This window comes from Aulonocara sp. 'chitande type north' Nkhata Bay, linkage group LG10 (genome assembly GCF_057382095.1).
Source record: "Aulonocara sp. 'chitande type north' Nkhata Bay isolate Kocher_YH1m ecotype deep benthic linkage group LG10, A_spYH_male_GT1.1, whole genome shotgun sequence".
In the NCBI taxonomy this organism is placed as follows: Eukaryota; Metazoa; Chordata; class Actinopteri; order Cichliformes; family Cichlidae; genus Aulonocara; species Aulonocara sp. 'chitande type north' Nkhata Bay.
Window position 1 is genome coordinate 29,326,335 of NC_141353.1, and position 17,626 is coordinate 29,343,960.

A 17,626-nucleotide genomic window follows, 5' to 3' on the forward strand; every position below is an offset into this window, starting at 1 on the left:
GAATTAATCCAAAAAAAAGCTATGGAAACCTACCTGTCCCTATGTGAAAAAGTAATTTCCCCTAAACCTAATAACTGGTTGTGCCACCCTTCACTAAGAACTGCTTTTGTAACCTCCTGGATGAGTCATTGATTATGTTGGCTACTCCTTGGAAGATTCACCACTGTTCCAAGTTTTCTCCATTTGTATATAATGGCTCTCAATTTGTTTCGCTGGAGTCTCAAAGCCTTGGAAATGGATTTGTAACCCTTTCTAAATTGGTGATGTCCCTAACTTTGCCAGACAGGTTCTGTTTAAGTCAAGTCTTGATTCAATAGATGTGGCAGTAATCAGGCCTGGGTGTAGGTGGTAAAACTGACGGAGGTTAATTCATTATTTAATTTGTGATTTAAAATACGGGAAGAAATTAAGCATCAGACTAACTAACCTGAGAAAAAGGCTAATGAGATTTAAGATCTTTATTAATATTTTGTTTTCCTTCTTATAGAGGCATACTTATTTGGTGCAAGTCCATTCAAGGACGGTATTAATATATAAACAAAAGTTTATATTAAGTTTATTTTGATCTCTTAAAGAATGCTAAAAACAAACAAACAAACCAACAACTAACAAACCCAAAAGATGTATTTTACGATTTTCACAATGTTAACGCTTTTTAATTTCTGTGGTGCCTTTGTTGTTTCAACATAAACTTACGGTCGGTGAGCGATGCTTGGCTTCCAGTCATGTCAAGGATTTAAAATTTGTACATTTGTGAGCTAAGACAAAGACGACATAATCAGTAAAAAAAAAACACATGCAAACTAATATAAACAGAAGGCATCCGCATTAAATGTAGCCGTAATTTAAACGGAGATGAAAGCTCGTTTGGTAGATTTCCAATCTTTTAATGGGCGTGAACGCACCGCTTCCCATTGACCGGGCATCCCTTCCGGTAGATGAGGTCAACTTTTCCCTAGATCCGCCATTTCAGCCTTGGAGTTTCTTGTTGCACGATAGTTATGATTTTTTTTAGTTATTTTAAACAACAAAAAGTAGATCATTTGGATTTGTGGTGCAGAATTCGTTCCGCCGAAATAAACCCCTTGATATTACGCTTAGACGTTACGAAAATCGTGCCGTTGTGACGTTTTTCCAGCGGGAGTGTTAGTCAACCAAAGTTTTTGTATGAGTTGCGGATAGGGAGAGGCGAAGGGGAAAGGCCTCAAGCCTTGGAAGGGATTTCACAGCCATGGCCGGTAATTTTGATGCCGAAGACCGTGCAAGCTGGTATTGGGGGAGACTGAGCCGCCAGGAGGCGGTTTCTCTTTTACAGGGACAGAGACATGGTGTTTTCCTCGTGAGGGACTCGATAACCATCCCCGGAGACTACGTGCTCTCCGTGTCGGAGAACTCCAGAGTGTCCCATTATATCGTCAACAGTATCAGCAACAACAGACAATCTGGATCAGGTAACGTTGGTCTACTTCTCACTTTAACTGAACTTGACCCTCTTCGTGTTCCCTTGGCTCTAACATAAGGAGTACTTTCATTTTAAACCTGCTTTGCTAGGATTTAGCTCACTCGCTCTTCAAGCAGCGCCAGACTCCCTTTCGGAATTGTCTAATTGATCAAGACAGTAGTAGATCCACAAATATATCCTGGTTTTACCAAATAAATTTACAACCTTTTCGCGTTTTGGAGGCTTCTTTTTTAAGTCGGCGTATTTGTAATAACAAAAATCACCACTCTGTTCAACAAAACGTTATACATGTGGTTTACACACCTCTCTACCGCCCACTCGATCCCCAAGCCACGCCAGACTCCCCTTAGGAATTGTCCAATTTTAAAAAAAATCAGAGTAACTCCACAAGCACTCAAATCTTACCATTAGAGATTTACACATTTATTTATTTTAGTGTTTTTGAAGCTCAGTTTTAAAATCATTATTCATATAATAATGAAATCTTGGATGCAAAACAAAACTTTGTAGGTATGCTGTACACATCTCTTTCCGCAAACCAGCCAGACTACCTTTAGGAATTGTCCTATTTAACAGATTTTACTAAATCCAAAATGTTTTCCCCCTATTTACCCTATAAATCTACATCTTTCTGGGTTTTTAAAACTATTTTAAAAAGTCGGCATGTATGTAATAAATCTCCACTATCCGCCCACAAACTCCTCAGGCAACATTGAACTCCTTTCTGGAATTGTCTAATTAACATTACTTCCCTAAAGCCACTAACATATATGTACAGTAACATGCAGGTTTATAACTTTCCGTGATTATTAAAGCTGTCTTTTAAAACTGGTATATAGTTTTACTAAGTTCTGTGAGTCAGTGTTGCTTTTAACTGAAAAATGAAGGTGAGTAGTATTATTGAATCTAATCCCCATGTGTGGTTGATGGAGGTTTCTTTAAAGGATAGTAGAGCTGGGCGATAGAACATAACGATATGTATCGCGATATAATTTTTACTCGATAGAGAAATTAAACTATCGCGATAGACTTCGCCGCTCTTGTCCTCTTAAAAAAAAAAAAAAAAAAAAAAAAAAGGTCAGCCAAGCCAATCCAAATTAAGTAGCGCAGAGCCGAACCAATCACAGCCGCAGCGTCACGTCGCGTGACTTGTTACGTACAGCACAAGTGCCAAGCCGCACGTGTGTTTGTTTGGGAAGCAGCCAGCGGGTAATGGAGCCAGCGCGTAATGGAGGAAATGAGTGTGCCGACTAGAAAAATCAACCGAGCGTGACCGAAGAGAAAACAGATGATGGTTCCAACGCCGGAGAGATTGTCGAACGGAAGAGCCATAGAAGTTCCGTAGTGTGAAGTAGTGATGGCCAAATGAAGCTTTCCGAAGCACTGAAGCTTGTATTGAAAAACGGTTCATTACTCGAAGCTTTTCAACACAGTCCTCTCCGGTGACATCTGGTGGTGAAAATTTTGAAGAGCAGCTTGAATCTGCAAAATAAAACGGACTGCTCAATTATCACTGCTCACTCAAGAGTGGAGTTCTCTCTGATATTGGGCCACCGTTCCGTTGCTTTGAACATGTAATTGGTTTTGTTTTCTCGATTGGGGGGCTGAAAAAAATGTAATGCGTATCTGCGTAATACATTTTGATCAATAAACTTTCCCTATTTAAACATGCACTATGGTGTGGCCTTTCTTTGCTCATAACTCCTTGATGTTGGTAAATACAATAAGTGAGCAATATATATAATATACATATGAGAATGCACAGCACATTATGGAGTATGCCCCTGCTGTGAAGTCCTGCCTCCATCTACTTGTCGTTTAATCACTGGACAGCTGGACAGGTTCATACAAAATATTAGATTAGGCCAATTCCTATACATATTTTTGACCTAGGGGTGGGATTGATTGTGAACTGGAAAGGGAAAATGCTTAGGGGGCTGAGTACGGCTGCATCGTCACTGATTTGTAGAATCCTTTTGATTCGATACAGGATCCGATTCAATTTGATTGGAATCTGGAAAGTTTTGCCTCAGTCAGAAATATTACAATTCTGATCATTTAACAGTATATATCCATAATTTCGTATCTATTAAAAGAAAGCTGACACATGTGAGACTTAATTAGAGATGTAAACAGAGAGTTATGAAACCTGCAGCTGCAGAAGCCAGCGGAAAAAAAAAAGAGGCAAACACAGCGCGGACCCGACGACACACCAAAATCTGATTCTGACGCGTCGGGTCCGCGCTCTGTGTTTACGTTTGTATGCAGAATCCGTAAACCTGCTCGCAGTTACTGTTTTAGCTGCATGGTGTTTGACGACATGTTGTGAGGTTTAACCTGAGATGCTGGCGTTTCAGGCATAATAACGTTAATTTACAAATCGACACAGGATTGTAATGAATCAATATCACTTTATTCAATTTACCATGGATTGTAATCAGAAAAGCGATAATCAAAACCCACCCCTAATCAAGAACTTGCAAAGTAAAAACATGATCTATGTAAGGTAGCCCTTTTGTTATTTACATTTAAAAAGAGGATTAGTGTTACTGTGCGCTGGCTGAGTCTGTTTCTTTTCTTAGAAATAGTTTCTCCTGCCCTGGAGAAAATCCACTTGCATGGAACAGAAGAGGCTGTGGAGTGCAGGAACTACACTGCAAGCTGGTAGATATGCAGGTATTCCTGGGTCCTGCAGACTATCACCTAAAAACAATAAACAAAATGATTTTCTAAACTGTAGCAATGTAATGTACGTATAGTGCCAAATACATTTTTGTAGTCTTCATTAGCTTTAATTCACATGGAAGTGTTCCTAAAGTCATATGCTGTAATGATATTTACATTATGAAAACATGATTTTGGACATTTCAAGTTTTTCACTTCGGCAGATAAAATGAATTGAGCAAAATCAACTCAAAATATTTCCACACGCCATAACGTCCTCTCTTCCTCGCTGGCTCCATATCTGTCAGTGGAATGATCACCTCGTCGCTATCTGTCACCATCAACACACTCCACGAATCCCGTGGATGATTCACTTCCTTATATCCGTTTGAATTAGTGATGGGTCGTTCGCGAACGAAATGGCTCTTAGAGCCGGCTCTTTGACTTGAACGACGCGAGCCGGCTCCTTATCGCGAGCCGTCACGTGGGTTTTCTTTTTTTTTTTTTTCTTTCTCTCAGCCTCTCTCTCGCACTTTTTTCCGCTTCACTCTGCACGCGAGCCTTGTGCTTTATGCTGGGCAGAGGGGGGAGGGGCGGTAGTTACACTCAGTAGCACAGGAACAGAGCCAGAGAGAGAGAAAGAGAGGCAGGGACAACAACATTAGAAAGGTATAGTAATCATCCACAACTATTTTCAGTTGCAGATGATAAAGGATTGAGAAAGTTTATTCATGCAGGTCCATATGACAGAGAATATGCATGTTCTTTTAGTTTTCATATTATAATTTATATTTAATTGTGTTGTGGTTTGCAGTGTTTTGTGTTCTTTTCACTTTAAATTTGTGAAAGGAAAAAGCTGAAAATTTAAATAGTTAAAACTTGAAATGTGAATAGTTGATTTTTGTATTATATGATTTATTTATTACATTTTATGTGGAGTGAATAAATAAAAGTATATTTACGGTGGCCCCTAGAGACAAAGCACATACAAACTTCAAATCACGTACGAACTCTGAAGCATGTACAAACTCCAAAACACGTAAAAACACGTACAAACTCCAAAACACGTAAAAACTCCAAAACACGTAAAAACACGTACAAACTCCGAAGCACGTAAAAACTCAGAAGCATATAAAAACTCAAAACACGTACAAAAGACAACAGAAGTGCTCCAGGATGCTGGGCGCAGTGTTGAGCCTTTGTTATCTTGTGGCTACACAAGCCAGCAAGTACCAACGACCGGATTTGGTGTGTGGTAATAACAGGTAAATGAACTTTTTTTAAATTATTTGAATATATATATGAGTGCCTGTGTATAAATACACAAACAATACACACATGCTTTCAATTGTGTCATTTAAGTGATCTAGTAGCTCGGCTTTGGAAGTTCAGTTCATGCTAGAAATGTGTTTTGGAGTTTGTACGTGTTTTGTCTCTAGGGGCCACCGCATATATTTATATATAAACATATATAAATAAAACCACTTGTTTTTATGTTAGTAATTCCTTTTGTGCATAATTTTATATTATTGTTAATAATAAATTAATTAAAGCAACAAAACAACCTGAAGAGCCGGTTCGGAGCCGAAAGAGCCGGCTCTTTTTAGTGAGCCGAACCGAAAGAGCCGGAAATCCCATCACTAGTTTGAATCAGGTACCGAAGCAGTTACGTGCGTAATGAAGCTTCGGACGTCACTGGTCACGTGACTTTTGCCAAACGAAGCAAGCCTCGACACAGTGCTTCTGAACCAGTGTGTTGTTTTTTTCGACACACAGCTTCAAGCGGGCCATCACTAGTGTGAAGGTATTTCGGCTATTTCAAGTCTGACAAAAAACAGAGTAGCGTGCACTGTAAATTGTGCCGAAAGCAAGTCTGGAAATACAATAAACTGGTGCATGCGTCACACTGTGCGCCACGTTATTGTTTCGGTGAAATGAATTTCTACAATACTGTTACTGTTAATTCTACTCTCTGCAGTGTTTAAATGCTTACATATACACACAGTTACTGTCCCTCCACACATACGACTCGGTTCTGCTTCTATGCCCCAGCTTTGTTTACTTTTTCCCACCGAGGCTTCTAGACTTCTGATTGGCCAACATTTCTGCACGGTTAGGAATCTAGCGCCACCTGCTGCTTTGGCATGTTCATAGCAGTGTTTTCCTTCATTTCTGCCTTTATGTGTGGACGGGATTATTTTTTAAAACGAAAACGGAAAATCTCAGTTTTCAAAAATACCCGTGTACGCGTGGACGTAGCCTCAGTCTCTGACTGGAAGCGCTAATTCGTCATTCGGCTTTTGTCAGACTAAAGTAACTGTTAAAACTGTTTGAAAAGCTAAACTATACAACAAGGAGAGATTGAGAATTTCCTTTTAGTTCTCAGTTTATTTGATATTGACAAAAGTTAGTCAGTTTTGTCTGTTCTTCTGTAAAACAAACTAAGATTTATTTTTAGAATTAATATTTTGTTTCTAAGTGGAATTGACAATTTAGTAGTCTGTTTCGTTTGTTCTATTTTGAAACTTAAACGCTTTAGCGGCTGCCTTTTGTGTAGTTTGTAATATTTGCCTTTATTTATCTGAAAAAGTCTCATGTTCCTTAAGTACATCTACCCTGTTGAACTTATTATGGGAAATAAATATTTAAATAAAAACAAGCTGCTGATTATTTCACATTTTACTTGTGAGCAACGGCACATTTAAATCTTACAAATATAGTTATTTGGCTTATATCGTGATATATCGTTATCGCCTGAAATGAAAAAAACATATCGTGATATGAAAAAATCTCATATCGCCCAGCTCTAAAGGATAGTAAACAACCGCATTTTAGTCATTCAGCCGCTGTTTTTGTTAAGGGTAATATATTTTTTGGCGGTGTTTTGTCCCTGTTTAGCAGCAGGACTACCCTTCAGCAGGTAAAGAGGTAAGGTGAGCTGGTGTGAGCAACTGTTATTACTGCTGTTGCTGCTGCTGCTGCTGCAGAGGTTGAATGAACTGGGGAAGTTCCGCTGTCACAACGGGGGGGATGACTGGTCAGATTGGTGCTTCAGGAATGTCTGTGATCAGGCCCTATTGCGCACACACACACCCGTACTTGCAGGTTTTGCCGTTGTGCTTGAGGCTCTTAATGGCTGTTGCACAATCCTCGTCCTTTCTGAACTTCCCTGTGTCTTGTTTCCCAGTAGTAAATCAGGGGATGGCCTCATAGACGGTAAAAGAGACTGTACGCAAAATGATTCTCCTCATAGTTGTCACATTTATTTTGAAATGACAAACAAGTGCTTAATTCAGCTGTGGTGCTGTTTGAGTCAGGACAGTTGAACTCAAAGTGACACAGTGTCATAATTGAGTCATTCCTGAATCCACGCCCTGCAGAAACTTGCTCTGCTGCTCTTCTCTTCTGTCGTTTATCTGGCTGTACCAAGCCCTCGTGGAAGTTAGTAAATCAGTGAGAAGTAGGCTAGATACTGTTTGCCTTTATTGATGCATTATCAATTTTATTATCCCTCAAATCAATCTGCTCAGGTCTAATGTGTCAGTTAGTTACATGACAAATTTTCCCACAGGCACCAACAGCACAAACACAGTGGGCAGCTCCACTTCAGTGGGTGTTTCTCTAACACCACCAAGTTTGTACTTGTGTGCTTGCTCAGTACACTATTTGGCAAATGTACTTGAGAATTCAGACTACTGAGGATGGGAGGGAAGACAGTCATTCTGCAGTTACGATCACAATACAGTATCATCTGTTACGTTCCCCTGGGGGGGGTCTAGGCGGTGAGGGGGAAGTAACAAAAGTGACCGGGTCAGAAAAAGGAGTCAAGGAGGCGAAACAGTTTAAATAAAACAGTTTTATTGAAGTAAGTCAACTAAAAGAGACGGACAAGCCGTTATCACCATAAAACACCAACAAAACACAAACAAAACTCAGGCGTTGGTCAAATAAAGCAAAAAGTCAAAAGGAAAGCGCAGCTCACTAGCTGGAAACCACACTACACAGCTCACTAGCTGGACAACACACTACACAGCTCACTAGCTGGACAACACACTACACAGCTCACTAGCTGGAAACTACCGCAAACACTCAGCTCACTAGCTGTACCCACACAAAATGGCACTCTGGCCCAGAGCTCACCCTGCTCTGGGCTTAAATACCCTTAATTGCTGATGGGAGTCAGCTGTACAGGAGGGAAAGGTGGCACCTCAGGCAGGAGGTAGTGGGACACGCCCACACAGGCACCCTCAGGAGAGAGAGAGGCCCTGCTAGGGCCGTAACACATCACTGTTAACCCTTTAAGACCTACCATAGAACCAAGTCCGCCAGAGCTTATATTATATTTTTACATGCTGTGGAGCCATTTTTGGGAGCATTTCAAGTTGCTATACATCAATACAACCATTATAGCCCAGATTTTAATAATATGTATTCATTAAGTGCATAGTAATTACATAAATTGCAAAAAAGTGCAATAAACTACAAAAAAATTGAAAATCGTTTTTGATTTTTTAACATATATTTGTAGTTAGAGAAATTTAAGAGGCTTATCCCTCAAAACTGTAAATACAAAAAAGTTGCACAAAATAGTTTCCCACCACAGGAAATTTATTTTGAGTGTCTTCATAGTTTTATTTTTGAAATACACCAATTTTTATACACTGCAGGAAAAATGAAAATAAATATTATACTGCAAATTTGCAAAAAAGCAGCATATGCATCAAAATAAACTATTTCCAGCAGTGCAATATGAGTCCTAAGAATCCCAGAAACGACACAGAAAGTCATAAAGTCAAAGATAACTTTTAAAAAGAGCAGTATAGGCCCTGAGGCCCTGATCGCAAAAAAGACTACATTTCCGCGAAAATGACGTCACTTCCGGTTTCGGGCAGGTAATGGCGGAAATGCAAAAGTTCGCGCTGACGTCTATTCCAACGTAGGAAGTGTTTTGAACAGCTGATCAGATCGGTAAAGCGTGTTTCTGGAATATTATGTTTTTGTTCCTGCAAGCGCTTTTTATGCAGTTTTTGCAAAGCTTTATGTGGAAGGAAACCGTGACCTAGGACAAGCTGATGGCATCAGATGTAAGTACAACTCCTCCGGTTTCATATGCAAAAAAAATTTTTGCGCTAGCTTACGTGGTTGCAGTGCTACTGGGATTTAAAAATAGTTACGCATAACAGAGCGTTCCCGCTCCGATCGGCTCTAAAGGGTTAATGTTGCATGTCGATCTAAAGGAACCTACCTGCCTTTGGTCTTATTCATATCTGTTATTAGTTGTCTTCTAATATCAAGAGATTTATATAACTGCTTATTAAGTTATATTAGGTAACATTGATCACATGACTTTTTGCACACTTTCATTTTCTCTTTCACTAAAATGGTTATGTGTGCACAGCTTAACGTGTTTATTAAAGAAAAAACAAACAGGCTAGGTGGCAAAATTATTATTATTTTATTATGAAATAGGGGTTTGTCCTAATTTTTTTTATTTTTCAGCAAGCTAATAAAGTCTCATTTCTTCCACCAGGATTGGCTCCTTCTCGGTTTCGGATTGGGGATCAGGAGTTTGATGGGCTGCCGGCTCTGCTGGAGTTCTACAAGATCCACTACCTGGACACCACAACGCTCATAGAGCCTGTGAACAGAGGCAGGCAGTCAGGCCTCATCAGCCCCCCCGCTGTCGGACCTCCCCAGCAGACCGAGGAAGGCGAGTATGTCCGGGCACTGTTTGACTTCCCTGGCAACGACTATGAGGACCTCCCCTTCCGCAGGGGGGACATCTTGCGCGTGCTGGAGAAACCAGAGGAGCAGTGGTGGCACGCCAAGAACCAGGAGGGCCGAGTCGGGATGATCCCTGTGCCTTATGTGGAAAGGTTCCGACCCTCTTCGCCCACTGCAGCCAGTCTTAGTCCGGTACCCGCAGGGACCGGACAAGGCGGCCATGTTGGCGGGGTAATGGGCAGCACAGATGGAACAGGTTCTCCTCAGGCCACCGCTCTGGGGGAACCAGGCCCGTATGCTCAGCCTGTGGTCAACACTCAGCTCCCAAACCTACAGAACGGGCCGGTCTATGCCCGGGCAATTCAGAAGCGGGTGCCCAACGCTTACGACAAGACGGCGCTGGCTCTGGAGGTACTAATCTTATCACCAGTTACTTTCCTCTTGTTTATTGTGAATCACTCTTCCCCCCCCCCCTTATTTTCCACTTTCAAAAGGGTCCGAGCCGAGGCGGCGTAGATTGTCCCGATTGTTATAATGGCTTACTCATGCATGTGAGCACGCACACTGTGTCTTTATAAATGCAGGCTGACAGCGAGCATGAGGACATTCAGAGTGGAGACATAGATCCTTTACAGTGGCCTCTCTTCATGCACACACTGCAGCCCAATGGGATAATGTGAAAGTTGCATTGAACATTCATTACCACTGAGGTCCAGTGGAGCACAACGCTTTTAAGTTGCTTTGTGGTGATGTACTGAATAGTACATTCTACAGTAATCTGGACTCAGTGTCTCCACATTGCACACGTTTGCCGTTTGGCCAACTAAACTTTTAGCTTTTCCATTTATTATTTTTTCAGCTCTGATATCAGGGTTGGGTGATTTGCTCCATAGTCCAGTCATCCTGTTACCTGTGTTGGATTGCTAATTGTCAACAGCATCCGTGCTAGGCGGCAGAGGTTATCCACCCTCCATAATGCGCAGTGTTTGGCCCAAACATGCTTATCTACCTTCCTCGTATAGGTGTACTGTATGGCCAGTTTGGGTTGTTTTCTTATGTGTAGATCTCACCTGTCTCTCACACACAGCTCAGTTTTTCACTGACAAGTATACCTGGTGGGGAAGAGTCAAGGAGAAGATATGAGAGCATCTCCAGCTTAAACGAGTCCAACAGTCAGAAATATCCTGCTGTTTTCTCTCCTTTGACTATGATGGATGGTGTTTCTGCAGGTGTGAACCTGTGTGTGCACGCCCAGACACGTCTGTGTTGGAAATGGTCGTTGTATATGGAGATGCAATGTGAAACTGTAGTGAAGCACATCGCCGTGCATGTTGACCATAATCGGCGTTGTCCATCGATGGAACTATAGTTGATGTGCTCCATTGAGCTGTAGCAGTGGGTTACAATCTGATTACATTAGTCTGTGATTCGGAATATGAACAGTTTAATGAAATTACAGCTAGTTAAACAGCAATACTGCAACCGCCGGACAGTAAAAGTATTTCCAGGATTTCTTTTTATATGCAGGAGAAAAGATGTGAAGCTTCTGAGGAGTGATTCTGATTTATAGCACGAAGCTGCAAGAATGTGACAGTAAGGCTACGTTCACACTGCAGGCGAAAGCGCATCAAATCCGATTTTTTTTGACCCTATGCAACCCATATCCGATCATGGTATGACAGTGTGAACAGCACAAATCCGATATTTTCACATCCGATCTGGGTCACTTTCGTATGTGGTACTGAATCCGATACATATCCGATGTTTTAGAAAGCGACTGCTGTTTGAACGGTCAAGTCGCATTAAATCCGTCTTTTACGTCACTGACACAAGACAGACGCCAATTATCCAGAAGACCGAGAAGACATCGCGAACGCTTCCTGGCCATCAAGTGTAGATGTTAGTGAAACTGTTGGGAAGACAACGTGAACATTTTATTTGTACTGTATAATCTGCAGATTCTGACAGAAATCTGCAACTATCCTTTGAAGCACCGCTCCTCTAAAACAGCAATAAGGATCATTATTAGGTTATCTACATTATTATGTAAATGACAAAATAACTTAAAGCAAAAATTGGGAAACGTAAAGTCCGAAGTCTTTATATTAAGGGCCATTAGTCAAACAATATTGTTTGGTCTGGGTCTAAACTGTGTGTGACGTCTTCTTTTGCGCATGCGGGCTGCTTTTAACGTTCACACTAGAGCACGTTTGCTGTCGCATTTTTTTTTGTAGTGTGAACAAGCAGACAAAAAAATCGGATTTGATCAAAAAATCGGAATTGAGCATCAAGACCTGCAGTGTGAACGTAGCCTTAAGTTCAAACTGCTCTGGCCAGAAACAACAACCCACCACAGCGAGCATGATGGCAGGTCTGCAAAGCCAAATGCTGTGACGACCTGATAACGTCCTTTAATCTAAGGCAGGGCCGGTAACTGGATTTTAATTTCATTACGATTGTTTCCAGCAATTATGGAACTAACAAACAAACAAACAGGGATTTAAAAATATGAATCTTTCTGCATTTATTTTCCTTACAATGCTTCTGATTTCTTGTTTGCGTGTGGTATTAACGCCTTTTGGCTTTGCAGCGCTGCGTTTTCAGTCGTTTGTAAATGCTGAGTGCGAGCCAAGACCATACAGACCTACTATATATAGGAGGTAACACTCACAGGTTTTCTGTAAGTAAAATCTGAGGAAGGTTTATTAAGAGCCGCCTCTGTTTCCAGATCACTGAGGATCTCTCCCTCTGTCTGTGTTTGGCGGCTTGTGGCCGTTGGTAGTTTGCTTTGATTTGCTGTGCAGGTTTCCCGAGGCGTGCAAGCTCATTCCCACCCAGGCCTCTGTTCTCTGGCGGTTTCCCTTGAGACTCTGGCTTTATGGTGAAAAACACTCATTAGTCTGGACCCAAAACTCCTCAGTGGGTGACTTTGTGTCCCTCACCACCCAAACGAAAGATCTTCTGCGTGTCCTCATTACTCTGACAGCAGTATGAAAGGTTTAGTGTTACACTGTAAACTGGGAAGTTCACAGGATGGAATAAGCAGTGTAAGAATTTACTTTCTACAAGGAGTAAATAAGTAATTTGTGAGTGTTTAAAAGGTAAAAACTTACATGTTTGGTAACAGCCCCAACACTGGCTGGAACTGATTTAACAGGAAAAAATAATTAACAGTAATGATGCGTAGTTCCAAAAGAAAGAAAAAAGACAGCTAAAGTAAATTTAATCTGCTTGGCGCATCCAGTCTTTGGATGAACTGCTGTCAGCAGAGCCCCCTGCTTAAAATCCACTGTTTATTTGACTCTCATCGGTAAGGACAGAAGCCACTGCAGTGTTTGAATGATCACAAGTGGAAGATGGTGTGAGGTAAAGCAGACGAGATGGCATTGCACTGTTTTATAAATGTCTGCTGTTATTAAAGTGGTTGGCAGAAATTTTGCAGCCAGTATCCAAATATAGACTATTTGTGCATTTAATAAAGACTGAGGCTGGATTATTGGGGTGATACTAATTTCTAAGGAGTAAAAAGAAAACCTTTTATTAATGTATTAGCTGATATTGAATTAACTTTCATAGTATTTTGAAGGCCAATATACCCAAATCTATATCTAATTTATGAAAAATGTGAATTGCATCTGGTGTCCATTTCCAGCTTCTGTGTCCACTAAAATGACCTTCATGGGATAAATATGTCACTCACACTAGGAAGGAAAAATTCAGCCAAACACGAACACAGCATCTCGTTGAGTAAATGAAGCGGATCAAACCGGCCGGATCTGATTTATCAGATGAAAGCTGACGAATGTGGAAGTCCTGTAATTTGGCCTGTATGGTTTCTCTGCTCTACAGCTGTAAAATGAAGATGGGTCAATCAATGTCACATCAATGCATTTCTTTCTGCGGGCTTTGATAGAAATCAGACGCTGAGCTTGTATTGATAACTTTGACTTGCATGTGTCAGAGTTTATTTAGAGCGTGAAGAGGACGTGTAAGGATTGCAGAATATGCCTGACTTTTCTTTTTATTATTTAACAGGTGGGGGACACCGTAAAAGTGACCAAGATCAACGTGAACGGCCAATGGGAGGGTGAATGCAAAGGCAAACGAGGCCACTTTCCTTTCACCCACGTTCGGTTGTTGGAACAGTACTATCCAGACGACGAGAGCTGAGAAGCGCAGGCTCCCGTCACCTCCAGCACATCCCCTCGCTTTCAGTTTCGTCATGCTGGAATAGAAGAAGATTTCTGCAAGCACACACTATATGAAACTCTGAGCTAAACTGGTCAGTGTTTCCTGCCCACCCCAACATGTGATGTGTTGGCTGATCTCTAATGTCTTTTTGATGAACCCCAGTCATATTAAGAGTTCACCCTGTGGTCGGACTGATATCGGTTTGCCTGCATTGTGAAACATCACTGCAGACACACTGAAGTACATGGCAGCATGTATTGGTTCACCCAGGATGACACTGGAAGGTCCGTTAACGGTTTGACGAGAAAGGCCTTTATTTAACCCTTTTGAGGCAACCAAGAAACAAACAAGTCAAGAACTTGCTAAACTTTTTTGTATAATCATAGTTTAAAAGATATAAGAACAATAGGATTTTGCTTTAGCGTGCTTACACACCTAAAGTTTTCACTCAGGTTGGGGGAAACATGGGGTTTTTATCTTAACCAAAATCTGCAGTCGTACTCAGGTGCAGGTTTTCCAATTTAAAGTAACTAATATTTAATTTTAATACAAATCCAAAAGTTAAACCACTGTTTAAATACATGTGATCAGATAAACTGTCACAGTAATGTCCTGATCAATCTTTGTATCCAATCTCTATAATTATGCAAGAATGGAGTAGCCAAAGTAGTTGGTATGAGTGAGTTTGTTGTGCTTATTCAACAGTTTTTCCTTAAAACGTAAACTTTTTAATCGTTTTTAATCTTATTTTCACCCGTTGGGCACAGTTTATATAATATCAGGCCCAGCCAATAACCTTAACACATTTCTTTATTAGACTAGCTAATGATGACGTCTGCCTGTAACCACAGCTGTTACTGTCCAGTCTTTTTAACACAGAGCCCCCAAAGTCCACTAATGTGAGGTTTGTCTTTTTGAGCAAGGACGTATCTTCACTCTGGTGGACTTCAGCTCTGTGTACTTGTAGTAAATTTGTGTAAACTGGAAATGTCAGAGCCAAAATACAGGTATCAAAGCCCCCCCCCCGGCTCAGAGGGCGTTGATGCTACACAAGTGTACTGATTCTGAGCATGTTGATCAAACACAGCTAAACCTGTTAATACCTCCTATTTAACAGAGGTATTGAATAGAAAACGTATTAAAGACGGCACAGGTGACCGATATCAGTCAAACCCCGGTTTACATGCTTCCATCCCAGTATTGAAATCATCACATCACACAGCAGAGTCATCCTCCTCCTCCTCCCCGTTGTATCCGTGCATCTCCAGCCACTACCTTTCACTGACACCTGCAGGAGGGAAATGGAGATAAAACACTGCGGCTCTCACAGATGTGTGTGTCTGTGAGAGATTTTTTTGTTTGCTTGTGCTAGACTGTGAACCTCAGAGTGAAACCAACAAAGACTTTACCTGATGACTGTCCTGTGGAGACAGCGTCACCACTTTACCACACCCTACACTACAAACCAAGTCCTCTTTTTTTGTTGTTGATGTACAAAAAGTGGAAAATAATATTATAGAATTAACTCTATATACATGCACACCTTACATGCTAAATACTGTAAACGTTTCCCCTCTTTATGCTGATTTTCTCTTACTTTGTATGGCCAGAGAGTGTACACCTTTTTTATTTTTCTCTTTTAAGACGCAGAAATGCGAAAGAACAAAACGAGCACCCTGTCACAGAGGAAGGAACAATCCCGTGAGGCTGCTTTATTAAAGGATGCAAGGAGAAAGGTTGAGGGATTTTATTTTTGTCATCCTGGTGGGCTGATACGACAGTCATTCGGAGACGCTTTTAAGATAAAATCCACCACCTAAAAAAAGTATTACTGCTAAAACGGACATGTTTTTTCATGTTGTTTCTCGTGCCATAAGGGTGCCATGGATGGCATTTGCTGTAACTTTGTTTGTCATCTTGAGCACACAAAGCTTTTATAAACATTCACAGTCCTGCTGGCACCGTGGCATTATAAATAGAAAGCTGAAACTCATCTGTTACTAAGGACATGTTTGTTCTCAGAAACGAGGAGAGGAATCAGCAACTTGGGATTATTATTTTTTTTTTTTTGTAAATTTTGTCGTTAGTACAGACTTGACAATGGTTGTGAAATGTGGTGAGTGGCATTGAAACTGATAAAACACTGTGTGTGTGTGTGTGAGTGTGTGAGGGAGGGGGGAAGAGTCTTAAATTGGGGGTGTGATTAGTTGCACCCTGTATTTTTACCAGGTCAGAAACTCATTTATCATCTTTGTCAGGATGCATTCAAAGATTGAGTTGCTGGCAGTGCTTACTGAAACAGGAACCCCTGCTGCACATAGATTTTTTTGTTTTGTTTTGTTTTTCTTGGTCACGAGGGAGGGTCCGCATCCTCCGCGGACCTGCCTTATATTTGTTCTTGGAAAAGATGAGAAGTTAAATTGGGAAGTGACTGGCTTGAAGTTGAAGTCTCGAGGACACACCCAGAATTGCATGTTATTTTTCTGGTTCTCCAAAATTAAGAAGTTCAGACCTGCCCTGGAGCTAAAGCGATAAATGATGCCTACGTGTCCCTCCTATGGTTATTAGGGGACGGAGGATGAGAAGATGTTCACCTCACACCTCGCAGTACAGATCTGGGGTTCTCAAACTCTGTGGGAGGGGAAAAAAATAACACCCCACAGTTTGAATTTGTCAGTAATGTGGAAGAGTGGTCCAAAAAAGAATTTTTATCTCAATGGAGATGGTCCAGTGCAACTAACAGATTCCCTAAAATACACACAGAACTATTTTTCATCTTGTTGCCCACACCTGTGCAGTTTGAGAACCACTTATGTCGACCCCAGTGTTAGCGACACCTGCCTTCTCTCAGATATTATGGAACTAAACTCGCCACGTCGCTCTCAGAGCATCCAAAAACAGACACGTGCAGATGTTCCAGTGTCAGGGTAGTGTGCTCGATGTGGAAACGGTAACTGTTACACTTTCACCTGTGAATAAACCTCTTCCTACATAAATGCATTCCCCCAGGAGGTAACTGCCCCCTACCGTCCAAATGTGTGCAGTAAGGGGGGGGCAAAAGAAATGCTTAAAAAAAATAAAGAAACGCTGACCTTAAATTTGGGGAAATGAGGGGACAGATCAGTTGAGTAATTGGAGGTAAACATTTGTCTGCTTTTTTTCCCCCCCGCTTTTCCCTTTCACTCTTTTTTTGTGTGTAACTGTATGACAGCAGTATCTGTAAGCTAGTTACTTGCATACCTATCTTAAAGGTTGTAACTTGTCAGATTTTTAATATTTTTTTTCGTTAGTTTAGTAGCTAGTAGCCAGAAAGGGTTTGTTTATTTCACTTTAGTTTTGAAAGTATTTAGTTAGTTTGGTTTTTATTGGTTTCACGGGTAGTTTTAGTCATTAGTCTTTAACTGGCTGTCTTAATCTTTAATTTATTATTATACAGGGGTGTGGTTAATGTTGAGAAATATGACCAAATAGAGCAAAAATGAAATCTTCTCTATGTTAGTTATTGTTTGCTTTATTTTTTCTTATTGTATTTCACACACACTTTTTTTTTTTTTTTTTTTTTTTTTTTTTTTTTTTTTAAATAAG

The 17,626-nt window shown here is 40.8% G+C and overlaps 1 protein-coding gene across 1 annotated transcript; it reads left to right on the forward strand.

Annotated features, from left to right (window-relative positions):
• The first annotated feature begins 909 nt into the window (after window positions 1-909).
• Window positions 910-17,600, forward strand: LOC147321145 (adapter molecule crk-like). Its single transcript, XM_086309441.1, has 3 exons — window positions 910-1,451; window positions 9,657-10,261; window positions 13,886-17,600. Exons 1-3 carry the CDS (start codon window positions 1,232-1,234, stop codon window positions 14,018-14,020), a joined length of 960 nt encoding a protein of 319 aa, XP_086165567.1. The 5' UTR covers window positions 910-1,231; the 3' UTR covers window positions 14,021-17,600.
• Window positions 17,601-17,626: the final 26 nt, after the last annotated feature.

Coding starts and splice junctions, on each gene's coding strand:
- LOC147321145 (XM_086309441.1), top strand. CDS start 1,232: ATGGCCGGTAATTTTGATGCCGAAGACCGTGCAAGCTGGTATTGGGGG. Junction 1,452..9,656: donor CAACAGACAATCTGGATCAG/GTAACGTTGGTC, acceptor TTCTTCCACCAG/GATTGGCTCCTTCTCGGTTT. Junction 10,262..13,885: donor AGACGGCGCTGGCTCTGGAG/GTACTAATCTTA, acceptor ATTATTTAACAG/GTGGGGGACACCGTAAAAGT.